This window comes from Melanerpes formicivorus, unplaced genomic scaffold (genome assembly GCF_026170545.1).
Source record: "Melanerpes formicivorus ecotype bairdi unplaced genomic scaffold, bMelFor1.0.p_v2 SCAF_2, whole genome shotgun sequence".
Lineage (NCBI taxonomy): Eukaryota > Metazoa > Chordata > Aves > Piciformes > Picidae > Melanerpes > Melanerpes formicivorus.
Genome location: NW_027142354.1, coordinates 16,197,751 through 16,225,731, shown reverse-complemented (window position 1 = coordinate 16,225,731; position 27,981 = coordinate 16,197,751). Strand labels below are relative to the sequence as shown.

Sequence of the window (27,981 nt, the reverse complement as noted above, 5' to 3'; positions counted from 1 at the left end):
ATGTGGTGTTCCAAGATAAGGCAAGCACTTGCTAATTTGAGTCCACAAGCAGGAAACGTGATACATCCATTTCCTTTCAGGCAAACAGCACATTTCTCTGGCAGCACAAAAGCATTACTTCTACTGCTAAATCTCAAACGTTCAGAAACCTATTGCTCCTCTGTGGATATACCACTCTATATTTATTATTTGGATGTTATGGATAGAAACAGTACTTACTCTCCAATCACATGGCCACCAAAGTTTTGGGGTAAGGATTTTGTTTCTTTTTCTAGAGTATTGTTAAAGTAGAGGCTGAGATTTGCTGGCAATTTCCTTTAAAAATACATCTAGATACTTTCAGACCTCATGCTGGAAGCAAAACATAATGAACAGATTTTGTATTTCTTGCAGTACAAAAGATTGTTTTCCAAATGTTTCTTTGTTAAACTTTTATTAAGGTTTTAAACTAATGAAGACAGTGGGAACTGCCAGGGCAGAATTGATTGTTTGGCAAAATTCATTACTGAAGTCAGTTGAAAAGGTGTCTATTGACTTTAGTATGTTTCAGATCAAGTAGACATTCTCAACTGTTTAATGGGTGTACCTACACAGCAGACATGATCTGCTTCATCTTCTGATGAAAAAGTGATAGGAAGAAATGAATGTGCTACAATCTTTTGAATAAACTCTTACTCCTCCAGAATGAAAAAAAAAATACTTGTCATTTGTTGTAGTGCCACATAATCAGGTTTTCTTTATTTATTTCCTCAATGTGTATTTTGATTATTATCCATTTCTTTTACCTAAACCTGGGAATGGTTCATTAACTGAAACACAGATTGTGAGGTGAAAGTATTTGTTATACTGACATTCATTCAAGGTAATTAGAATCAGTGGCCTGATGCTAAAGGATTCTGTGCAACAGCTGTGGAGAACATTTCTCTCAAAAAAAAAAAGAAGTCTATCTTTTGCTATGTTTAATATTAACATGTGTTAGCATTTAGCATTAAAGTGAACTGTATGTTTTTGTGGGTTTTTTTGGTGTATTATATTACTACAAATGAGCAATGACCCCTCCAAGAATTTGTGCTATATTTAAAACTGAAAAATAATATACAATAAATGTAATGATACACATTAACAAAACAGGACTTCCATTGCAAAGAAGTGCCCTAGGGAAAGAGTGGAAAATAACTATGCAAGAAGATTTAAAGAAGTTCCTTCATTTTCATAACACAAGAAATCTGTTGAATGCCATCCATATTTCTTGAAGTGATACATCTATTTTCCTACTGGGAGACCATGAGGAACGCACTTCATTTTTGTGTCTTGGGCTAAAGAGTAGGGTAATGACACTGATGTATTTGACAAATACTTGCAGATTAACTGAGAAAAAGATTACTTCTATTGCTGTTTCAGAGTCTCTTGTTGTGTGGAGGTGGTTTGCTGGACTCTGGAAAATAACTGTCTACATTTTTGTAGAGTGGAACCTCATGCAATTCTAAAATGTCTCTTTCAGAATAAAAATAACATGTACTTTAAGAATCCTTATGTAAAAGATGCTGTCCCTTGTTACTTCAGACGTGCCTTTATACTGAGGCAAATTATTGCTTCACAGTCATAGAAACATGCACAAGAAACAGCAAAGTTACATGAAACTCTAAGAATTCATCAACCATACTGTTCAGACTGTGGGCAAGAAGTGAACATTTCAATTCTACAGTCTAAAGCATGTGCCTGCTACTTAATTCCATTGAAGGTACAGAAAGGACATGCATGAGCTGTCTTGATGAGAGAGCCAGCATCTCCTTACGTGAGATTTTCCACCTGCTTTGCTAGGGACTGATACTATACCCAGTACCGATCATCTCCCATGTGACAGGAGATGAGCTTCACAGCTTGGGGTTTTGTGAGGAGCTTTTATGGTCCTGGGAAGGAAAGAAGTCTTGTAGGTTCTCCTTTTAGAAGAGTTAATCACATTTCCTCTTCCTTTTCTGTAGGTATATGGTGTGTAGACTGCGGGGGGGGGGGGTGAACATTATGCAGTCTGTGGCAGAAGACAATGACTAATACAAGTCCAGTGTGAGGAAACTTCACTTAAAATGATAGAAGTGTGTTTTCTGACATCCTTGGAGATACATGACCTGAGGTAAAAATAAAACTACGCATAATAGATATAAATAGAATTGAGTTCTTTATTAAATGCCAGTGTAGTACTTAAAAATGGGATTTTTCAGGACATAGCTTATAGGGTGTTTACTGTTTTTCTAAGCCTCCTACCATGTAGTGCTGTGCATATGAATACATTACCAAGATGTAGATCCTTTTGCAGGTATGTGTGACTACTTCTCAGCAGCTCCCATGGATTCAATCAAAGTGTAAACTTCAACATGTGTGCAAAGGTTTGCTAGGAGGGACTAACATTATGAGGAAAATAAAAATGCTGTAAATATAGTTAAAACAGCTATACATAATGATGTTTAATCTCTTACAATTTTATAAACCATCTTTTCAGCCTGGAAAGTCAATAACATGCTTAGCTGCAGACTTTACAGGATTTCTTTTGAATCTGGCCTTCACTGTCATCATTCTGAGGTATTTTTGAAATGCTAAATTATGCAACAGAGTAAAGCAGAAGTAAAACAATAGTTTGGCTGGAAAACAAGTGAAAAGGGAATATTAAACTCCTGGTTTAAAATGATGAATTTCACAGTAGAGATTCTGTCTCTGTCATCAAATATTCCTGGTGTAAAGTGTCACAAGCACAAAAATCAGGATTCTGATTCTCACTTTGCTAGAGTTGTTCCCTGCTACAGATGTTGTTCAGAGTCATTGTAGACATTATGCCTGTTTCAGACAAGTTGTCTGAGCTACTGTAAGGATGCAGGATCCCATCTCTTTCAGGTGTCAGCTTCTCTAAAGTCATGTAACCTCTGGTCATCTTACTTTTCAGTGGGACCCTGTAATATAGTGCTTTAACAGAGGGTTTAAAAAAAAAAGCACTTAAAGTCAGCCTCTGCTGAACTTCACTGCTGTTGATATCACATGGGACTGTGGACAGCTTCAAGAGAAGTTTTGGCAATAAGTGAATGAGAAATCCAGAGTTTGGTACACATCTGTCAACTGCTAATCTAATTTTTTACTGTTTTAATATAGTCCTTATTGAGTTAATTTTGATTTGTAAGTCAACAGTAGGATAAAAGATGTTTCCATTTTAACTGAGTACACTTCTTGTAATTCCTAAATGCATTTTCAGTTATGCACAATTAAATACAAAAAATGGGTTCAAGATAATACTATTTCTGCAGTGCAGATGGTAATATGCTTTCAGACCAGGAAATTTAATTTAAATAGTAGATGTGATCAATATGACAGCAGCAGAACAAAAATGTTTAAGCAGATATTAATCAACATAAATCACCACACATACTTAGGCTGTCCTTCACTCTAATTTTACTCAAGTATCTATTTAAAAATGTAGCATTACACCTTAACACCTTAAAAACATTGGCATGTTTTGTGAATCAGAATCCAGGGTGTTGTTTGTCCAGTGTGTGGAAACAATGCCATGTATCAGCTGGCTTCCAGTATTTTAATATCGTGAACTCACTGGCACTAATACTTTGAACATTGTCACTTGGCTTTAAAAGCTACAAATGTACTTATGGTTTTAGAGATAATGTAGAATGTTGCATTGTCTCTCCCTCAACCCACTAGTCTTCTCCTCAATAAAATTTGTCTGTATTCTTGACAAGTCAGACTATCTACTTTGCTGAAAATGGTGGTCATTAGGGGTAAGCATATTTTAAAGTCTGACACTGTTGTGCTATCGTGTTACTGGTGAATAGTAACACAGCTGTCAAACATGGGAAAGTCCAACCTAAACAGGCATGGGACTTGATTTCTCTTCTGGGATTCTTCATGGGTGGTGGCCATGAGAGAGTAGAAAGAACAAGCAGCAAGTCCAGTCCAGTTCTTTGCAAGTGAGAAAAGAAGCATTTGCCACCTGTCTGGTGACTAGGTTAAGCCTGTTGGCTTCCACTCTGATGACTCTGTTACATTTACACTGGATAGCCTCTCCCCATTCCCTTTGCTCCTTTCACACACTTTGCACTCTTCCAGTCTAGCGTTAGCAGTGCAAATAAAGACTCTAGGAGATGCCTTGGCTGTCCTGCTAGAGATGTGGACACACAAAGGTTACAACTTGAAGTCAGCTCTGCAGCACTTGACAGCAGATATGTTAATGGTAGTTTCTAACAGGCTACTGCTCTTCCTAGTTTGATGGCTGGAAAAGATTGTCATAAACAAGAGTACCCCAGAGAGTCTATATTGGTAGTTTGGGCATCACAAACAGCAGAGGAGTTCATTAAGCTGAAGATGCAATTCCTTTGATGAAAGATAGGAGGAAGTGAAAGTGTGACACACAACAAAGTAGAAGGAAAGCAAAACAAAATTAGAGCCTTGGATTCACATACAGTGTTAGTACCTCAAGGAGATATTTCCTGAATTGCTACTTTTCTTCTCTTTCATTCCCTTTCCTCCATTTTCAAATTTTCACCCTAGCATGTATATTCTTCCTGGCATTTTAATTCATCACAATCATCCAGAATTGATCAAGGTGATCAAATCCACCACACCTGGGATTTTTCTTGCAGTTGATTTCTTTTCTGCCACTTCTATGTGTTTTGGAAGACCCCAATGGTTTAAAAAGTGCAATACTTGGCAGCATATCACAGAATCACAAATGTCAGGGCTGGAAGGGACCTCAAGAGTTCATCTAGTCCAACCCCTCTGCCAAAATAGGATCACCTGTACCAGGTCACACAGGAACTCATCCAGGCGGGTCTTGAATATCTCCAGAGAGGGAGACTCCACAACCCCCCTGGGCAGCCTGTTCCTGTGTTCTGTCACCCTCACAGTGAAATAATTCTTCCTTGCATTTCCATGGAACTTCCTATGCCTCAACTTCCACTTATTGCCCCTTGTCCTGTCATTGGGCATCACTAAGAAGTACCAGAATCCATCCATCCTCTTGGCACTCACTCTTTACATATCTATAAACATGAATGAGGTCACTCCTTAGTCTCCTCCTATCCAAACTAAAGAGCCTCAGTTCCTTCAGTCACTCCTTGTAAGTAAGATGTTCCATCCCCTTAATCATTTTCATGGCTCTGTGCTGGACTCCCTCAAGCAGTTCCCTGTCCTTCTCGAACTGAGGGGCCCAGGACACAATATTAAAGATGTGGCCTTACCAGGGCAGAATATCACAGTATCACCAAGGTTGGAAGAGACCTCAAATATCATCAAGTCCAACCTGTCACCACAGACCTCATGACTAGACCATGGCACCAAGTGCCACGTCCAATCCCCTCTTAAACCCCTCCAGGGATGGTGACTCCACCACCTCCTTGGGCAGCCCACGCCAATGGTGAACAACTCTCTCTGTGAAGAATTTTCTCCTCACCTCAAGCCTAAACCTCCTCTGGTGCAGCTTGAGACTGTGTCCTCTCATTCTGTCGCTGGTTGCCTGAGAGAAGAGACCAACTCCCTCCTGGCTACAATCCCCCTTCAGATAGTTGTAGACAGCAATGAGGTCTCCCCTGAGCCTCCTCTTCTCCAGGCTAAACAATCGCAGCTCCCTCAGCCTCTCCTCATAGGGCTTGTGCTCAAGGCCTCTCACTAGCCTCGTTGTCCTTCTCTGAACACATTCAAGTGTAGAGAGGGAAGAGGACCTCTCTTGACCTACTGACCACACTCCTAATACACCCCAGGATGGCACTGGCCTTCTTAGTTGCAAGAGTATATTGCTGGCTCATGGTCAACCTTCCTTCCATCCACCAGGACACCCAGGTCCTTTTCCCCTTCACTGCTCTACAGCAGGTCAGTCCCCAACCTATACTGGTACATTGGGTTGTTCTTTCCTAGGTGCAAGACTCTACACTTGCCCTTGTTAAACTTTGTTAGATTTCTCCCTGTCTAGCTCTCCAGCCTGTCCAAGTCCCGCTGAATGGCAGCACAACCTTCTGGTGTGTCAGCCACTCCACCCAGCTTGGTGTCATCAGAAAACTTGCTGACAGTGCTCTCTGTTCCCTCATCCAGGCCATTAATGAATATTTTGAACAGCATCAGAGGGACACCTGAGGGACTCCACCAGTTACAGGCCTCCAACTAGATTCTGTCCCATTGACCATAACTCTCTGACTTCTTTCCTTCAACAAGTTCTCAGACATCATAAGGATCTCATAGCACAAGAAATAAATATCTCCACAGGAGACACAATCTCTTTTTGCTGAGTCTTTGGGTTAGATCACTGTTGCCTGCAAAACTTTGGAAATAGGATGTGAAAAAGTGAACTTCTTTGTTTTGAAATCACCCTGGATACAGCCATTTAGTGTACAAATATGAATAGTGCCATCACCCAGAAGACCACCCTCTTTTTTTCATGACTAAGTAAGAAGTCCTCCATTCATAGTACTACAAGGGACAATGCATTAAAATTGTATTCTAGTGATTTCTTGAATATTGTTTTCCTTTTTACATTTAGTTAAAACAATATAAAACCAATAGATTAAGTTACTTAATAGGAACAAAAATTAAAAGGAAGCCAAATTCATCAATGCATGGTGAGTGAGAGGGAAAGAAGCAGTATGGTCCCAGCAAATGTTATCAGAGGAGGGATGATCCATATTTGCTGAAGTCAAACTTACCTGAAAGAACATATCTGAGTTCTTTGGCCAGGAGCCTATACAAATACCCCCCGCAGTGTCACAGACACCACATGTATATAAAATGCAGTCTTGCCATAAAATTTGAGTCTTCCCATCTAACATACACTAGCTACTTGTCTGCAATGACAGCTTGCCTGTTCAGACTTTCTGGAGTTCTTTGTAATGCACTACTTTAACAAGTCTGTTTGCTTAACACTTGAATTTCAGAGTCTGGGATACTGATCCATTAGTCAGGACCTGCAATTCAGGACTTTACCTCCTGCTGGGTGATGTAAAAGGACTCAAATAATTGAGCAGACTTCTGTCCTGGTCATGATGAAATTAATGAGAAACCAACTGTATGTGAACAAACCCTAATTCCAGCTCCCCACCTATCTTTTCCAATCAAATAAATGCCTCATACTTCCAGGATTGTTATTATAGATTTTCTAGAGTCCTGCTAGTTCTTTATTTTCCTAACCTTCCATCTTCTGACTAATATTTTCTCTTTTACTTATTCAAACTGGAGCCTTTAAAAGACCCAAAAGCTATATATCTCCAAAGCTACTTTTCCATACACTTAAGATTTCTAATGACAAAAAGCAGCTTGTCTTTAATTCCCATTTTACAGTGTGGTTGTTTTAGATTATGCCTTTAAAATTTAGTTACAGGTTTTGAGCAGAAAAGTAGAAAAATATAAATAAATCACTATTGGGTGTAAAAAGGAAAACTAAAGATTATTCTAAACAAATTCACTGGAGGAATATCTGCTATAAGATTACCTGTACCAAAACAGTTTTTCCTCTTTTCTGATCTCTTCTCTGCTTGCTTCGCTCAGGAGAGATTAACCTGCTTTTCAGCTGACCTTGGATGTGTTGTTTAGTTAAGTCTAATAGGGCAGTGGAACAGTTTCCCTGGTCTCTTTGACTAGGGGGGGTTTCATGTTGTTTGCTAATTGTAAATATCTGTATAATATTGTAAATACTGTATATTTGCTGAATATGGGTTCATTGCATTCCATTGTAGATTGTAGTTCTTGTTTGTAAATACAGCTTTCATTTGCTTCTAACTGAGTTGGTCTGGCAATGTTAATGTTGGGGGGGAAATTTTAACCCACCACACTACACACATCCAAGTATATCTACTTATGGTAAAAAAATAGTTTTGAAAGAGCATATGATTGAAATGACTTCACCAATTGGTTCTAGCAAATTTTGTGGCATGTGAATTGCAACAACTCAATATAAAAATGCTATAATGCGTGAAATAATAAATAGGAAGTAGGGGTGAATTTCCAGGTTTAATTGGAAAACTCAGAATTCACTGCATGAAGAGGCTAGGAAAACTGGGGGAAAAAAATGTAGCCTTTATTCTAGTTTTTTAGTGCAGAAGATACTAATCAGATGGACTAATCAGAACATTATTATGCTAAAATATGTGCAAAATATCTGCACTCCTAAAGTCTAGTTGTGTGTGTCGAGAGTGCATAATATAGGCTATAGTGCAGAAAGAAATAGAGTATGCTTATACTCTGTGTCAGTTTGGTATGGACAGACCATGTTCTTGGGGCTGCAGAGTTCCCCAATTCAGATAATGAATCAACAAGCATGCCTGACTTAGTGGCTTCCTGTAAACACACTGACATGTACATGGATCTGTGGAGCAGATGTACGACGTGGATATAAAATATACATTTAAACAGCACTATAAAAGTGAGTGAGATCTTTACAGTAATGATATATCCTTGAAATATTTCCCTTATTACCAGCGTTAAATCTAGGGTACCTACAAGTTCTCCTTCCTGCTACCCACACATTTATTAGTGAAGCCATATTTCCAGGTTACTTAACCAAAGACTCACTTGATTGAGTAGCTTGGGTTTTTTTTCATACTGATGAAGAATAAGTGCAATATATCTGCATGGTGAATTTGCAGAAACCAAGGCTGTGGATATCTTATGTAGTTCAGCAGGACTTTTAGGACAAGGACCAGTTTTGGTTTTTCTGTTATGAACATCCCACACTGGGACCTCAGACTGACCCTGAGAACACAGCACACAGAGGGAAAAAAAAACAACAAACAAACAAAAAAAAACCCAAACAGGAAAAATGGCCACACCATTTAAACTCATCTTCATCTATATAGGAATCAAGACAGACTGTTTTTTCTCACCTCTTGGAGAAGACTGTAGGCTTGTGCACCCTCCAAGGCCCAACGTTAACTTTTGCTGCATGGCTTCTGTAGCAACAGAAACTTCCCCTGCCCAGCTAATGGCAATCTCTCTCTCTTTTTTTTTTTTTTTAATCTCCTTCAGATGATGAGGTACTGATCTATATGAAAATCCTGCAACAGATATGTAGAAAATGTCATGTAACAAAATTGCTTTACCAGTGCTCAAGAAATCAGAAGTTAGTTCAAATTTTCCATATATCTTTAATAGAGATCACAGTAGATAGAAGACTGCTGGGGCAAAGGAGACCCACACCTACTCACACCTATCACCTTTTCTCTGCCTGAACCTGTTAAGATCTCTACAATGAAGGGGGTTATTGTACTGTATGGTCAAGGTCACTGGAACTTCCTGTTTCCATCTCCTCTGACTGGAGTGTGAGCTGATTTGGGATATGTCACAAGCCAGCAGCAGAACAGCCTGGGCCAGTGACTCAAACAGAACACAGCTTTCATGTAAATAGTTCTAATGGCAACAAGGGTGTGGGTTTAACTGAAGGAAAAGAGAGCATGTGATGGTGAGACATTAGAAATGGCAACAACTGTGTTTGAACATTAGCCCTTCACTGGCAGCATGAGAGCAGTGAACCTTATTCCTCTGTAACATTCGGGGTCCCAGGCTCCTTCTCTAAAGTCTTCCAGAAATAGCCTGTTAAGGGTTAGGGCTATGCTGCTCATTAGATAAATGGCTGATGCTCTCTATTTACTCCTCTCCCTTCCCAGTGGGGAAGAGAAGAGAGCTAAGGCAGGCACTAGGAAAGTCCCCAGACTGGACTCAGACTGGATTCTGGAACTGAATTCAAGAGCGCACAGATTTGGATTGAAGGCAGAAGAATGGAAGAACAGACAGAGGCCTCTCTGGGTGCTGGCTAGCGAGGAGAGTTTATTTAACCCTTGTGATCCCTCAGCTTTATACCATATATGACTTATATGGAACGGAATATCTTGTTGGTCAGTTTAGGATTACCTAGCCTGTCTGCAGGTGATGTCTTTTGCTCTCTGCACCCCCAACATGGTACACAAGAATTACCAGTGACCTTGGTTTCTATGGGATCAAGTAATCAAGAGCCCTTCTGCATACTAATCCTTGGTAGGAACTGTAAGCAAGCATTATCACTTCTAGAAGAAGACACTGTCTGCAAAAAATATGCTGTTAATTTCAGAAAGTTCATTCACTTAGAAGAGACTGAGCTGAAAATTAAAATCACTGAACAGAGTTAATTCTGTTCTAGCTCAAATCAGGACAAGTTCTATACCAAACCAGAAATACATCTATGACTTGTGATGTAACCAAGAAGGAAGGCATTGCTCAGCTTCCTCCTCTCCACTTCAGGATACACCATGTCTCTGTTTCCCCTCAGCAGTGTTTAAGATGAGCTAATTTGTATGCAGCTTTGCAGCTGGATTTCTTATGGCAGTAACGTTTGCTGAAGCAGCTGTGTCTGTGTGCTTCATTGTTTTCAGCTATTTCTACAGAAAGCCTGAAGTAGCAATGCAGAGATGCTGCATTCCACCTTCTAGTGCTACTATGCTGGTACCAAATTGCTGTAGGACAATATCACTTCTTCTGTGCTCCATCAGGGATAGGAGGTCATATGTCACATCTACACAATCTGCCCACGTTGATTTCTCCAGGAGATAGATCTGTGTTTTAGCCTGATGCTGAGGAGGCAATGTTTTGCATCAGCTGCTAGAATACTATGGTTTTATATGAATCCCACATGACAATTTACCAGATAAATCATCTGCTGTGCCCTCAAGTGGCAGAACCAAGCAGATGAGGCACTCCTCCTATGCAGTTCCTGGACTGCATAGAAGACAACTTCCTCCTCCAAATGGTAGAGGAACCAACAAGAAAAGGTGCTATGCTGCACCTTGTTCTCACTAACAGGGAAGGGCTGGTAAGCAATGTGAGGCTCAGAGACAGCCTTGGCTGCAGTGACCATGAAACAGTTGAATTTAATATCCTCAGGGCAATCAGGAGGAAGTATTCCAAGCTTACGACCCTAGACTTTAGGTGTGTAGACTTTGATCACTTCAGGGATCTGCTAGCCAAAGTGTCATGGGACAAAGACCTGGAGGGAAGAGGGACCCAGGACAGCTGGTCAGTATTCAAGGACCACCTCCTCTGTGTCCAGGAGCTCTGTATACCAACAAAGAAAAAAGCAGGTAAGAATGCTAGGAGGCCTGCCTGGATGAGCAAGGAGCTACTGGACACACTATTACTTAAAAAGAAACTCTACAGGCAGTGGAGGGAAGGACAGGTAGAACAGGGGGTATATAAGGAAGCTGCCCAAGCAGCAAGAGTCCTGGTTAGGAAAGCCAAAGCAGAGTTCGAATTGAATCTAGCCAGGGAGATTAAGGGGAACACTAAGAACTATGATAGAGCTATTGAACTATTCCAGACTTAATATGATTATACTTAGTCTGCTGTTGGTTAAGAGAAATATTTTACAAGCATGTGCAAGTTAGCACTTCCGTTACTGAAACAAAAGGGAATATATCAATAGTAGGATCTTACATTTAGGAAGGTAGCATGTAAATCCAACTTATGTACAGGCCTGTCAGAGAGGTAAGAGTAGATACTAGGGCACTCTTATTCTGGCAGGCCTGAAGAAAAGAGTGTCACTGTAGCTAGATGAAAGCAGCAAACTATGTCACGAAGAGACCAGCTTTACTCTTCCATGCTGTCTATTCAGAGCATGATTGCTTCCCTGTATATAAATTATTCTTTTTAAGTGACTCTGCCATCCTTAGGCTGTATTTTGCTGCACCCTAATTACTGCTTCTTTCCTGCTTTCTTCCTCCTCCTCCCACTCCCAGCCATTGATATATCAAATACTTAGCCACCTTTAGCAGGTAGGACATAGATCTGAGGTAGTAGAAAGAAGAGTCAAAGTTTATTTAGAGTATTATTTAAATATTAATCAAACATACAGTGCAAACACATTTTGGCAATTACACCTGAGTGTGTGGTGCTTCTTCTTGTCACATGAGTTGGCAAAAAGCATCATTCTTTATTCATCCACCAAACACAGAAATTTTGTATTTAGGAAATTAAGTATATTTCTTCTTCCAAGCAGCACACTAGTGAATGCATTGGCATTTAAAGATTTTCCTTAATAAAAGATGCTTAGTGCTGTGCTTTCTTCCCAAGACAAACAACCTATAGTTGCATGCTCAGCTGTATTCAGGTTCAGAGGAGTTAGCACATTGGGTGCAATTGCTCTGCTTCAGTTCTTCTGGCAAAACCACTTGAAGGAAAATGCTCTGTATTTATTCACAACTTCCTGTTTACCATTGCAATTCATATAACCAGGAGTAAAAAATCATTGTAAGACAAATGAGTGCCTGTGAGTGGTGCGCTCTCTCTCTTATACAGGTTAATCTGAAGCATGGAGATGGAAATGAAATGTCCACAATCACAAAAGAAAAGCACAATTTAAAATCAAACCTCACAACTGACCCTCATGTCTTGGTAATATCATCTTAATTTCATAATCCTATCCCTTTTTTTTTTTTTTTTCTGGGAGAAAAAAAATACATAACAAAAATCTATCAATAACAGTTTATAAAGTGTGGTGGGCTGAAAAATTCCTGCCACCATTAAATCTGCCAGACCGCCTCATTTGGAAGCAAATGAAGCTGCATTTACAATCAAAACTACAATCTACAATGGAATGCAATGAATATGTACAAAATATACAGTATTTACAACATTTACAGGTATGTACAATTAATAAACAGCCTAAGAACCCCCCTGGCCAAAGACCAGGGGAGCTGCAATAGCTTCTCCCTTCCCTGCCTCCTTCCCTACCCCCTGTACACAAAAAGGGACAAGAGAAAATAGTGGAGAAGTTGTTAACACCAATCATAACAAAGCAGTGCAGCCAAGATCAAGCAGAAGTGAGTTAGACTCTTCCAGAGTGAAGAAGTGAAAAAGGAGAAAGATTGTTTTCCAAAATAAATCTTATAGAATAGAATAGAATAGAATAGAATAGAATAGAATAGAATAGAATAGAATAGAATAGAATAGAATAGAATAGACCAGGTTGGAAGAGACCTTCAAGATCATTGTGTCCAACCTATCATACAACACCACCCAACCAACTAAACCATGCAACCAAGAACCCTATCAAGTCTCCTCCTGAACACCTCCAGTGATGGTGACTCCACCACCTCCGTGGGCAGCCCATTCCAATGGGCAATCATTCTCTCTGTGTAAAACTTCCTCCTAACCTCCAGCCTGAACCTGCCCTGGTGCAGCCTGAGACTGTGTCCTCTTGTTCTGTGCTGGTTGCCTGGGAGAAGAGACCAACCTCTGCCTGTCTACAACCCCCCTTCAGGTAGTTGTAGAGAGCAATAAGGTCACCCCTGAGTCTCTCTTCTCCAGGCTAAGCAATGGTAGATACCACAATAGGATTGTTTAGAACTATCATTATTTTCCTTTTTACTCCCAATAGTGATTTATTTACATTCTACTACTTTCTGTTCAAGATCTGTGGGGGAAAAAATTTAAAGGCATAGCCTAAAATTGCCACAATAAAGAAAGCTTTTTTTCTGATTTCAAGGCAGAAGCTTCACTTCCTATGCAAGATAATAAAACCTACTTATTCATATTTTTAAATCTATTGTATAGTATTTAAGTTTGCACCATGCAATTCTAAATAATTGTCCTACCATAACTTATTCCCCTTATACTTGAAGAGATGGAAAAGAGACATATATGAGTTTGATTTTCATATAGTCAGAATAAGACAACAACTTAAGGTTTATCTGTTAAATAATCTCAGTCAAAACTGCATCAACAATACAGAGATATATGAAATAATGTCATGGAAATTTTTAGCAAAATAATTGAGGGAGAAAAATTTGTTTCAATGCAATGCAAAAAACTTCTTTGGGCAGAAGCAAAAAACCAGAGCAGTTTCTGCTTCTCAGCAGAGGCCTCTGCTTCTCTGATGTCTTATTTTCAGAGGAAGATAAATTGTGTTTCTGACTTTTGAATTCACTATGCAGGCATTTAGCACACACTTATGACATATTTGACCATTTAACTGGCATCTGTTAATTTTAAACCCTTTGCTTAAAAACAATTACATTATACTAATGCTGCCTCTCAGTTATCCAGGTTAATGGGAGGATAAGGCAATCAAGTAAACACATGGCTTCTGTAGAAAGTAAGTTTTGCAGGCAATATAGAAATGAAGGAGACCACTAATGCCTGTATTGATTGAGGAGTGCAAGCAGGACCTGCATCAGCCTGATGCAAACACAGCCTCCCAGATACCACTGACTTGTGTCCCACTTTACATTGAGTCTCCAGCCTGGATCACCAAAAGCTGACTAACACTCCATTCATTACCTCACTTAGAAGTTATACCAGCATTTATTATCTTATGATTGCACAGATACTTGTAAGTACTACTTAATTAGGTCTCCTATTCCCCACTGAAATTGATACACATAGACATATTTGGTGTAAGAGAAATCTCTGAAATTGTCACACAGGAAGTACTGGGAGAAAGAAAAATGAAATTTCTGAAATGCAGATATCTAACTGATGAGTACAGTACTACTACGTATGAACATACTTTGGTATTCTCAAAATGTTCACTATTTTACCTGTTCCCCAAAGGAAAATAAATGTAGCAGGAGGTTTTTTTTTTGCATTACTGGATGTATCTCAGGTACTACTGCAGAGAAGGGGAAAAAAAAAAAAAAAAAAAGGAGGGAGATCAGATTTAATCTGCTCCTGAATACTTTTTTATTGGATATTTTGTATTGTTATTCAGCATTCAACAACAGCTTCTCTTTGTCTCATTCTTCAACTTTGTACAACTTTGTTAATTTTCACTTGAGGAAGTTTTAGTAGTCACCCTAGTTTTAGCCATCTGAAGAATTAATGAGCCTATAAATAGAACATTTATAGTGATGACTATTTCCAGTGATGACTACTGATGACTTTATCAACAAGCAATACACAAGTTAGACTTGGCAGCCCAATACGCTGTGGCAGTATTTCAGAGACAGTGTACTTCTGAGTGAGGAGACAGTTTTGGGCTGCAGCAGACTTCCTTCGTCTTCTGTCAAGACTCTGTTGTATGCATCTGTTGCATTTGTTTTGTCCATATTAGTACATGATGTACATTTAAAATAAAGAGCACAAGAGATGGAACTGGGAAGGGGGGGTTACTCCTCTCCTAGGAGCAGCCGAGTAAGTTTCTGGGGGAGAAGGAGATTGTACAGCTAAGGTCAAGGGGCAGAAACAAGGTCTTGCCTCCTGGGTGACAGAAAGAGACACTTGAGACCCAGAGGCTGAAGTGCTTTGGAAAAGCACTGCATTGAGAACCACTGTTTATAGGAGGAACTGGGTAGGCTGGAATGTGGTCTTTATTTGTAGTCTACCAGTTCCTCAAGGTACTCAGAGTGTGCCTGTCACTCTGAGTTGTCTTTCTTTAAAAATATTCTATTTTATAAATGGATAAACCCTAGAATTTCAGTATAAATGCTGCTTGGCTTTTAGTGGGTTCTCACAGTAAGGACAAATTCCACCTGAAGTTGTGTAAGGGTTGGGCAGGCTCTTAGATCACAGAAGTACTGTGGTGGGACTGAAATGATTTCAACTTACTCTTTAGCCTACAGCCTTCCCAGTAACCAGACTGGGCGTGAGGAAGAAGTTCTTCACCATGAGAGTGGTGAAGCCCTGGAATGGGTTGTCCAGGGAGGCGGTGGAGGCCCCATCCCTGGAGGCGTTTAGGACCAGGCTGGATGAGGCTCTGGCCAACCTGATCCAGTGTGAGGTGTCCCTGCCCATGGCAGGGGGTTTGGATCTAGATGATCCTTGTGGTCCCTTCCAACCCTGACTGATTCTATGATTCTGTGATTCTAACCTGAAAACCTTGTGCTTTATTCCAACTCTGGATATCTTCAGTTTTATTAAATATAGCATACATACTTTGGTATTTGCTCCAAAATTTTAAGAATTTTAGGAAACCCTACTTAATTTCAAGCTTTTGCTCTAGTCACTCTGTTTATACAGGAAATAACTTTATTCTCAGGCTCTGTAAAATAATCTTACTATTAAGTTATAACCTTAATGCTATATTATACTGTGGCAAGCTGTGATTCACTGTTCAATTCAGGATCATGCAGAGGCCATATAGCTTAGGCTTGTGCTCTGGTTTTGTGAGGCTGGTAAGAATGCCGTGCCAGAGGATTGTTTGCTGCACGTGAGGAAAAGATCAAAATTATATTACTGTCTTTGTAATGCATTAGGAATCATAACAAAACCCTCTGGTAACAGATTTCTATCTATCTGTGCTTAAAGGAATCTTTGCTTTGTTCTATATAGTTATGCCAAAGGCAGGCTGTTATCTCTATTCTAGATGATTCCTTCTGATTATCACATTTACTCTTTATTTCTAATTCCAGTAAAAATCAACTGCCAGTAATATTTAATTAACATCAGCAACTCTGAGGTAGTTTGTAGGGTATTGAGATGGCATATTCTACTCATCTGGCTTTTTATCACCATGAATTATCGTATAAATAATTGTGATAAAATAAAGCAAATGTACTCTGGTGCACAGAAATCATTCTGGATGTCACTGCAGATGGTGAAAATGCAAAGTTAAGGACAAATGTAGCCTCATGCATCTTCAGCAGCATGGATATTTGCACAGACACAAAACTGTACAAGCTTTACTCCACTAAGCTTCTGAACAATTTTACTATGCCTCAGTTTACCTTCCTTCCAAAGCCCATGCAAATTGGTAGTCCTAAGTGGGTTTGGCAATATTTGACTAGATATTGTTGGGTGATAAGTTGGACCCGATGATCTCGAGGGTCTTTTTCAACCTGGTTAAGTTCTGTTCTGTCCTGTCCTATCCTATCCTATCCTATTCTATTCTATTCTATTCTATTCTATTCTATTCTATTCTATTCTATTCTATTCTATTCTATTCTATTCTATTCTATTCTATTCTGAGTTTTTGTGAGTGTTGAGATACTATTAAGGTTTCTATAGCCTTTTGTTGAAATATTTCTTGCAAGCTTTGTCCAACACCCTGTTTTGCCAGAATTACGGTGGTTTAAGTATTAGTTTCCAGCAGAGGGCAATCTTGTTCCTACCTAGATTGCTCTTTTGTAATGTTAACCTTCCAACAGACATTCCTTCCGCATTTCAGAGAATTAGCCGAATGTGACAGATGGCTTCCCCCTCTTCCTCCTTTTTTTCCTTGCCATTTACTTAACATTTTTTTTTCAGATGCTTCTGGAGACTATTTGCTTACCTGATTGAAGAAAGTCTTAGAAACTATACAAAATAACACTATGAACCTTTGGATTGTCATCTGTTCTACAAGCTTTATTTCAAGACAGGCTTAACTATATTATAACTCTTGAGTGATACTGGTTTTAAAAAATGTAATAGGTCCACCTACCTGGACTATCTACCTACTTGGTACCTGTCCTTACAGATAGAAATACATTTTTTAGTTCTGCTTTAGTTTTGACTCTGCTTTAAACCCAGTACTTTTATCTTCAGAGGGCATAAAACCAACTGTTTATTTATTAGGTAAAGTGAGAGGCTTACTCTCTCTTATTGCAGAAAAGAATCTTGCGTTAGCACAGGGCAGACAAAAATTCAGTGTAAATGCTTCTTGGCTTTTAGTGGGTTCTCACAGTAAGGGCAAGTTCCACCTGAAGCTGTGTAATGGTCAGTCAAGCTGTTTCTGATGGCAAAGCACTGATATTTCCAATGGCCTAATCATCTTACTCATTTTGTTTATTAGTTCCTATGCCCTTCACCGTCTGCTTGTCTTTGAGCTTCTTTTAACACAGATTCTATTTTCTAGATGGCACTATCCTTGTTTGTTTGTTTTCTGGATGTCACAACTATCTGAACCACCTTGTGCTACATGCAGCCTGTCACTCTCAACACTTCCCACAAGTCATGTGTGATCTTTCTTAAACTTGTGCCATGACTAAGATCACAGCTGGTAGATATTACACAGCAAATTACTTCCCACCCAACTGAATAATGGACTACCTACTAATAATTAATGAGAGGCTGTATTTCTAAACAATTAGTGACAAATTTGGGGAAGACTGCAATGTCAACACTTGTCAGATACAGAAAAAAAGATATTTTTTTTTTAACTCAGCATGACAACAGAAGCATAGAGCTACTGATACATGCCCCAGCTTTAAACTAAGTTTTCATGGAGATAGTAGAACCAGCATAAAATGAGTACTTCAAATAATTTCAAAGTCTCCATTGGGCTAAAGTGGTAGCTGTCTGGGACCAGGTTATTCTTCCTTTCCAGACACACCGGCTGGAATGCATGAGGAGAAGTAGCTGTATCCTGACTTAGAGTTGTACATTCTAAATGATTCTATGATTTGCTACAGCTGTAGGAGGATATGATGAGTTTGTTCAAACTTTTATGAACTCCTAGTGCTCTGGTCTGGTTTTGCACAAAAAAGGCTGTGTTATGAACATCTGCTGAGGACCTATCTGATCTTCAGCTACTAAGATTGAAAACTCAGACACTGAGACTCCTGTCAAACAGTATTTGAATCATTCTTACTAGTCAGGTTGCTAGATTTGTCATGTGTAAAATGCAATTCATGTTTTAACACACTAGCTGGTGCTCTACACTAAGTTGTGCTATGTTCTGGTATTAGATCTCGTGCTGATTTGTATGGTTTTTAGATCAGCTTTTGTCACTGGGCTTTCATTGCAGGGAAAAAATACAAGGTGAAACAGAAAACTCAGATACATTTGTCCATGTCTGAACCAGTTGTCACAGCTTTTCAGCTTTTGGTCAAGGCAATGTGTGTGCCCACAAACGTGCTCATAGAGGGAAAGAAATGCTTACTGGTTTAGGGATTCAGTCTCTAGAATATTACACTATATAAAGGAAATAGAGCTCAGAAAAATGTAAGAAAGAATTAATTTTAAAGGAAATAATTTTATAATTCTATAATTCTAGAGTTTTATTAACATCATAAAAATAGTTCTTTCTACTATACAACACGGTGGTATGTTCTGATGCTTCTCATTGTTAATACAGCTGAAATCAATGAGTTTGTGCATTCTGTACACAAGCTGATGGAGCCCATAGGGAGAAAAGTTTGCATGTCAGATATGCAGTTCCTCATGCTAGTTTTGTAAAGGTGGGAGAAAAGAAAAATGGTTACATTACTCTCAGGTATTCAATTAAATAAACAGAATCTTTCTCTATTGTGATATGAGTAAAACATCTCTATAGCAAGCTGAGTTTGAATGCTGAACAATGCCATCCTTGACTGACAGGCTACCTTACCACTTCCCATAACTTTAAGATAAACCTACTTAATTATTTCTCATGTAATAAAAGAACAACAACTAACCCACCCAGCTCTAAAGCATAAAGGAGGTTGTGATATTTGAAAGTCATCTACTCAAAATCAAATCAAATGTGTAGGTGTCACACTATGGGTGTTTCTTCCTTCCTTGTGCTTAGCAATAGCATGAGCAGAACAGATGTTTGGAAAGCTAACCATCTCTTTATTAGCTTTAGTAGTTATTATTGGCAAAGATACATTTAAAATTCAAGTGTACAGTTTGACTAAACCACGCTTTTCAGTTTCTCTTTCCTTTGCATTCAGTATTTTCTCCTGTTTTTACTTGCCCTGGTTCTTGCTCTGAGATATTCATATTGAATCTGCTACTTACATAATTTTGAGAGTACTACTATCCCTGCATACACTTGGCCAGCCAAAAAGTTTACAAATATATATATTTGTAAGCATAAGGCAAGGAAGATCTTGTGCTCACCCTAACTTTGCATCTTGGGGAATTTGAGGAGGTTAATGATAAAGCTATAGGAAAGAAACAAGTTCCAAGAATTTCCTGTGTTCTGGGAGCAAAAAGGTGTTTCAGCCCATCACAGCCAATGCAGAGGGCAAGAGGGAAAAATTAATCCTCAATGCCAATGTGTTTTGGATTCAGAGGAATGTACTACTGTCTGATGTAGTGCATACACATGAAAGGAAAATGAAAGCCCTACTCTGAAATAGGTTGCCCAGGGAGGTTGTGGATGCCTCCTCCCTTGGAGTGTTCAAGTCCAGGTTGGATGAGGTCTTGAGCAGACAAGTCTACTTGAGAGGCGTCCCTGCCCACGGCAAGGAGGTTGCAGGAGATGATGTCCAAGGTGTCTTCCAACCTAAGCCATTCTATGATTCTACAAACTAAGAGATTGGCTTGAGTATGCCTGCAGAGATCCTGCTAAGCACCATGACACAGGCAGGGTCCTCTATCTAGAAAAGCAAATCCGTTTTATGAAGACTTTTGTTGATCCAGGGGCTGAAAATTCTAGGTAGGAACTGTGTTGCTAATTTTTGGTGAGCTGTAGCCCAAGAGAAGGAAGTAGAGGATGTAGACCATTTCTCAGAAGACTTAGAGATTGGTATGACCCCCTTCTGGTTGGCCTCACTACTGATGTCCAGGATGGATGTGAAAATCTTGGTTCAGAGCCATAACTAGGAACTAGACCACTTATCAGATGGTCTATCATCGTCATTATTGACATGCCCATATTTCTCCTGTGTGGATTCTATAGACACAATTCATGGAAAGTTATGAAAGCCATAATAAAAGCAGCAACAAACAATAAAAATCTTTGTGCAGCAGAAGCCATAATCCCCTGCATAAACCTGTAGCACTGCACTTGCTTAACACTGCATGCAGAAATCAAAGAGGAGGGAATAGAGAGACTTCAGAAAGAATTGCCTGATCTGAATATATGTTGGGCTTACAGACATGTGCTGGCTTGGTGTGCAGATCTGGGGGGTAACATCCAGAAGTCATGCATGTTACTGTGGGTTCAGAACCTCCAACCTTTTTTGCATAGACATTGGAAGTACTGAAGATAAGAAATGTAGCTAAGCTATTTAGTTGCTGTTTCCTTATTCATTTATTTCTGGCTTTTAACCCTGAAGTTTGTCTTTTATTGTTGAAAAAACCTCACCTTTGTCCTTCACTTCACCTGGTATCAAAAGTGAGAGTGGAAAAACCTGACTGATGTGGGCTGTAGAATCTTTTCTCTTATGCCATAAATAAAGCAGGCAGTGTGAGCAGCCTGACAAATATACAGGTCAGAATACCTTTAAAGTACCAGCACCTGAGGAGTTATTGGTATTACCAAAATCCCTACCTTGTCTCCAAATTTTTATTAATTTTTATTATTTTATTTTTTCCTTAAAGGCAGAGTACAGAGTGACATGCAGAGTTCCCAGGAAACCACAAGATAATGGCTTCTTGGGAGACACCTTGTGTCAGTATTGTTCCGACTCTCCTGAAAGGCTAGTTCTGCCATAGCACTGGCTAGATTAGGAAGGAGAAAAACAATTCTATGAAAACTGGCTGTTCCCCTCAAAATCCCAGGTGCAGCAAGTCCCACTCTGCCTTTGATCTTTTTCTCTGTTTGGTAGTATTTTCTCCAATGTACCTCAGGGCTGTGATTGCTGGTCTTTCTAAAGAGGAAATCAATGGGCATAGATTTACAATTCTTCAGTGGAAGTTTTAAGAACTGAATTGAATTTCAGTGAAGTCCACCCTCTGCAGAGAGTGAACAGAAAGCAAGTTTAGCCTATTAGTGTGACCCACAGTTCCCACTGAAGTCAGAGAGAGTTTGGAAAAAGCAACAATAAAATGTGGGTTTAGTGACATTTCTGCATTCAGAATCAAAAGGATTAAATGTAGGTCCAAATGGAAATGAGAATATTCAGGATACTATATGGCAACTGTAAAAGTCAGTGTAAGCCAAGATGAGTTTTCCCAGGGAATAATTTGACCCTCTATTTTTGTATTCATATATAGAGGTGGGGGAGGGGGGAAGAAAAAAGAATCAAAGCAGTCAAAGAAAATGAAGACATTATCCAAAGGGATAATTGTTTGTACTATACCTCCAGCACAGTGGAACAGCACATGAGAAGGACTGAAGAGCTGCACTCGATACTTTTGTCAATTCCCTCATCTGCTTTTAACAGCATGAATTGCTGATTTGATTATGCAGGTGGTGAAAATGATGGCTAGAGGGATGCAGGGAGAAGTCCTCAGCATGACGCATGTGAACCACAAAGCCGGGAACATCTGACTGTCTTGCTGTGTTTCTGCTTATGCTGGAGTCTGCTGAACCCTTGGGTGGGAAATTTATGGTGACGTCAAATAATCATGACCGTGTTGGTCTAGAACCACACCTGCAAAGGACATGTAGAGTCAATATACTGATCCTCTGACAGTGTCCAATGGACAGCAGCAAGAACTGAGTTCAAGTAAATGCTGCTTGGCATCCCCATCCAGAAACCTGTGAAAATTTTATGCTAAACTTTCTGGTGCTCAAGCAACTAATTTTCCCTGACTGCAAGTATGAATCACATAGCTAACAATTTTTCACTGAAGGGAGAAAAGTAAGAAGATAGATAAGGCAGGCAATAATAAAAAATGCTTAAAGTGCAATCATACCACTAATCATTTATATCTCCCCTGCCAGAAAGAAAACAAATGTTTACTTTCCCTCTCCTGCAGTGACCTGCCCTAAGTTTAAGCCTTGCTAGACACTGAGACCTGACTTAAGAAAAATTATTGGTTGGTGCATATAGGGGCACCTCTCCCTTCCAGCTGGTCTTACTGGCCATGCCTGACGCCTATTGTCTCCCTCCACTGTGTGCTACCTGCTCTCTATAGCAGTCCTTCAGTCCACTTGCTCTCTTTGCCTCTCCAGAGCCTGCTTTGGCTAACTACTACAGCTCAGACTAGGTGGTGTTGTTTTGGATTCTGGAAATAACTGTTTGTGCAGCATCACAAATTCAGCAGAAGCTCTTTAACAGCTGTCACATTGCAAGAAAATTGTGAACCTAGTCTCATTTTGCCTTTTTTTTTTTTTTTTTTTGGCTATAAGTCCTGGCATTACTACCTTCTGTTATGGTGATCAGCTAGGTGCAGTGCTAGGTGGCCTGTGCTTTTGTGTGCTATAGAAGTCGCTCATCTTTCTCTTTTTAATCAGCGCCTTATCCATTTCAACAGAAATGTTTCACAAATGTGGTAACACATCACAGGCAGAATAAACATGTTTCAAGCTGTCCCATGACTCTTTTTTCAATTATTCATTCTTTGCTCCACTAACACTCAGCATAGTGTTCCTTCTCGTTTGAGATTCAATCCCTTCTTGAATTTTGAGTGTATCTATAAAGGTTTTGCATTCATTTCAGGCTTTATCAAGGGTTACAAATGTATCTCTGAACTTCTCAGAACTGCAATATAACTATTGCTCAGTTGCAAAACTTAGCAAAGTTTTTTGAAATAACCATTCTATTCCTACAAATATACAAGGAAAAAAAATCATATTCCTCCACACTGTGAAATCATGTAAGAAAAAAAACCTAGTCATGTTCTTCCAAACCCCCGTCCTCCCCCCACCCCGATCTCTTATATGGCTAAGGCATTTAGAAAAGATCTAGATTAATTCATCTTTAAATTGGGCATTGGGGATGGGAAACATTTAAGAGATTCAGCATTACTAATGGTTATCTCTGATCATAATCATTCAGGATATAATAATTTGCATTATTTACTATGAGGATTTACAGTATCTATTACTCAGCAGTAAAAGGCTGGAACTTGTTCTCATGTTGGCTTAATTAAGAATGTGACAGAAGTCTTAATTAAGAATATGATGGAAAATGATTAAGAACATGACTCAAGTTACATCCCTCATGTAACGAGAGTTTGCAAACATGTACACAGAACATGCATGTCTATAAACAGAATGACAAGACTGCATAAGCCTCATACAGCCTACAGAAACAGATGCTTGGCAGTTTCATAACATACCTTGAGCTAGGCGGGTGACTGGATTTGGGAAACACTTAGATTTTTCCCTTGCATTGGTGCAGAAACTGGTATTAAATGCAAGCTACTTTCTGGATGTTGTTGAATTATGGAAGAAAGAAAGACCATGTAGTGAGAGCAATTGGAACTTCTGCATTTGTGTTGTGAAGCTCAGGTATAAAATAAAAAGGGTTCAGGGTCTGACCTTATTTAAAGAAAGCTGTCATCCTCAATTCCTTTTCTAGTAGGAAAATCCTTCAGAATTAATGAAATAACTTTTCTGTGCATTTTTTTCTGTATTTCAGAACAGATAACAATAGCCTTCACAGTGTCCATGGTGGTTGGACTAGTGATTGGAGGGATCATTTGGGCTTTGTTCACTTGCTTGTCCCGTCGCAGAGCTAGTGCCCACATTTCCCAGGGTGGTTCCTCAGCCTTCAGCCGTTGGTCCAGACCCTCCTCCCATGGCCACACTACAGGCAGGACTGGATTTTACCGCAACAGCAGCTGTGAACGTCGGAGCAACCTCAGCCTGGCCAGCCTCACCTTCCAGCGGCAAGCCTCCTTAGAGCAAGCCAATTCTTTCCCCAGGAAGTCAAGCTTCCGTGCATCCACCTTCCACCCTTTCCTGCAATGTCCTCCCCTCCCTGTTGAGACGAACAGCCAATTGATCACCCTCACTCCCACAAATACCACCACAACCCTTGTGGGAAGCACCACCAACAGCTTAAGTCGACCTGAATTCCACTGGTCAAACAACAACCTGCGCATCTGCCACTCCACACAAACCCCACCTCCTGCCTATGAAACCATCATAAAAGCTTTCCCAGACTCCTGAGCTAAGTCCTTGCTGCAAGAACACGTGCATTTTAGGACAACCTCAGTCATCTCAACAATTTTCTGTGCACAATGAAGATCTCTGAGAAGTCTCCAGCTTCTGTTATGGAGGGGACATACATTGCCAAGAGGCAGGTAGCAGCAATATGTTAGAGCACATTATCCCACTGTTCAGGAGATGCCTTTGTACTGCTGGCTCTAATTTACTGTTCTGCCTTATGCTTGCATATACAAGTCCCCGTCTATCTTCTGGGAGTGCCAAAGAATGGGCAAATGATTAATATCTTAGTTTCCAGGCTTTTGGAGACTGGCAGCATGCGTTCGATGGATGAACTCAGCATCCCTAAAGAAGCAGTGGTATTGACCTCTGAACTGCAATCTTCCAGTATCACCCCTTTTACAAATATTGCTACACTAAGCGTATAAGCATTGCTTATTGTAAACCACAAATATTCCTTATTGTAAAGGCAGATTATTTTTGCATATATTTGCTGACTGGCTTTCATTATTTTGTTTTTAAGTGTGCAGCATTTTCCCTTCTGGAGACACATATGCCATTGCTAGAAGAACAACCATTTACAGAGTTTACAGAGCATTTCCCTGCAGACACGATGGGCTTTAGCACATTGAGGACTTTTGCTGATAGGACCGCACAACTGCGTTTGGCTGGTCGCAGGCTATGAACACAAAACAAGAGTCCTCTAGAGAAAGAAAGTTGTGTTATTTCAATCATAAATAATATATTTTAAAAATTTTGAGTCTGGCAAACTTCATTGCACACACAAGTGTTCTCACAGAGTCCTAGCTCTAGAATAGGTAATGCCACCTATTCTAACCTACTTATAAAAAGCAGAATTTGAGTCTGCTTCCTTTGCTTATTAAGTTTGGTGGACTGTTTAAAGACATAATTTGGCCTATAGTGTGTATCCAGCTGGCCAAAACTGCTTGTTCCTTGAGAGTGAAATCAGTCTAAATGAGTAAATTTTTACTCCTGGACTGTAAATGCACATTACATTACCATAGAAGTTTCCACAGCATGTTATTACTTGTATTACACTATATTTAGTAATCAATGTAGAAAGGGAAACTTCAGTGTACTGTATTTTTTTTCTCCTGAAAACTGCAATGGGTATCAAACATTCTTTTATATTCCCTGGGTTAGGGATATTAAAAACACAGATTGTTTGGTGAATAACCAGTAGGTCTGATACCTGTCTATTAGTTTTAATGATGTCTGAAATTAATGTTTTGCAAGCACTCTGGAAGCTTCAGAATGTGAAATAAAAGTTAGATGTTATATTCTCAAGATCATGTTTGTCATAAATGTGTGGACTCATGTAAAAGATCCTTTAAGGGAAGGGTATCATCTTGAATTATGCAAGCTGATATAGCTGAAAGTGTGAATAAGGACTTGATCCTTCCTCTGCTTCTGTAGGGAGATGCCCCAAAGCTGAAGATCAAGTCAGAATTTGCCATATGAGAATCCCTTCCAAGGATTCCAAATTAGAATGTCTGACAAATAAAAATGCTTAGAGTTTTTAAATCCACTAGTTTCCCAGTATTTAGCTTTCAATCCACAAATTGTTTGGGCAAATGTTTGCTTTAAGCAGATGGGCAATCACCATAAGAGTCATGCTTAAATGGACTTATGCACATTTTATTGCATTAGGACCAAAGCTCACTGCACAAGATCAACCCCAAAACAAGCTGCAGGCTTGAAGAATCATTGCGTGCTTGATAAGCAGAAGATTATACTTGTTCTTTGGAATGGTCTTTGTTTACCTTTTTTATCTTTTTTTTTTTTTTTTTTCCCTTCTGGAAAGGAGACCCAAATTTTAAAAATGCATTACAGCAGATTTCAAAGTATTCACAGGTGATTAATTAAGCTTCACAATAATTTTGCATGTAATACATTTTTACACTGAGAGACATTGATTAAAAGAGTGCTCCCAGAATCACAAAGGAAGTTCTACGCAGGGCTTTGGTCAACTTCCAGATATCCTGACACATCGTGAAGTGAGCAGAGCTACTCCTTCTCTTCATAAAGAGAAACATTATTCTTTCATTGTCCACATGTGCAAAATCAATTGCTAAAGTTCTGGTTTCATATAGAAAACAAAATTTGACATTTCTCTGTCTGATAATACCTAAGGTCCATAATATTTACAAAAGTAGCTTGTTCTATATTCCTTCTCCTTCTGAAGAACCACTGATCACCTCTTCAGACAGCTACTGATTATCATACTGTAACACACTGAACATGCAGTATCCTTGCCAAATCAAATTTTTAAAGTTCATTTGTAATTTACCACGAAGTTTTTGAGTCATCTCAACATTGATTCTTAGGTACAAACTAAAACTGTCCTCTCAGAAGTGAAATGATGTATGCCAGATCTCTGACCTTTAGGTGCTTGATAAAATTAGGTGATGCTTATGATGTAATACAGCATCATACAACCAACCAACCAAAAAACCCAAACCAAAAACACAAAAGAAAAACAACAAAAACACAACACCAAAAAAAAAAGAGAGAGAAAAAAAAAACACAAAACAAACCAAAACCCCCATCAAACCACTAATTGGAAATGTAGCTCTGCCAGGTCCAGCACAGACTGAAGAAAACATTATTGATATAACGTCACAAAGCAGAGAACAAAACTGAACCGGATTGTAGAAACCAGCCTTAAAAAGTATTTTAAAACTCAGATAAAATACCTATATCCTCATCTGGGTCTTTAAATAAAAGTGAGTTTTCAAAGTGTTTGGAGTTTCTGCATGACTTTGTGAGGAATTATTTATTCACCTTTTTGAATGCTTGGAAAGGATGATAAAATCCTTTTTTTTTTTTTATCATAGTATCAGTCAGGGTTGGAAGGGACCACAAGGATCAGCTAGTTCCAACCCCCCTGCCATGGGCAAGGACACCCCACACTAGATCAGGCTGGCCAGAGCCTCATCCAGCCTGGGCTTAAACACCCCCAGGGACGGGGCCTCGACCACCTCCCTGGACAACCCATTCCAGGGTTTCACCACTCTCATGGTGAAGAACTTCCTCCTCACATCCAGCCTGAATCTCCCCACCTCCAGCTTCATTCCATTCCCCCTAGTTCTATCACTACCTGAGATCCTGAGAAATCCTTCCCCAAGCCTTCTTGTAGGCCCCCTTCAGATACTGGAAGGCCACAATTAGGTCACCTCGGAGCCTTCTCTTCTGCAGACTGAACAGCCCCAACTCCTTCAGTCTGTCCTCATAGGAGAGGTGCTCCAGCCCTCTGATCATCCTCGTGGCCCTTCTCTGGACACGTTCCAGCACCTCCACATCCCTCTTGTAATAGGGGCTCCAGAACT

The 27,981-nt window shown here is 39.6% G+C and overlaps 1 protein-coding gene across 2 annotated transcripts; it reads left to right on the top strand.

Annotated features, from left to right (window-relative positions):
• Positions 1-27,245, top strand: MYCT1 (MYC target 1). 2 transcript variants are annotated; one of them, XM_068151681.1, is made up of 2 exons: positions 1-250; positions 24,102-27,245. In XM_068151681.1, exons 1-2 carry the CDS (start codon positions 1-3, stop codon positions 24,632-24,634), a joined length of 783 nt encoding a protein of 260 aa, XP_068007782.1. In that variant the 3' UTR covers positions 24,635-27,245. The 2 variants fall into 2 exon arrangements, with proteins under 2 accessions (XP_068007782.1, XP_068007790.1); XM_068151689.1 differs by having other exon boundaries at positions 100-250; positions 24,107-27,245.
• The last annotated feature ends 736 nt before the right edge of the window (positions 27,246-27,981 follow it).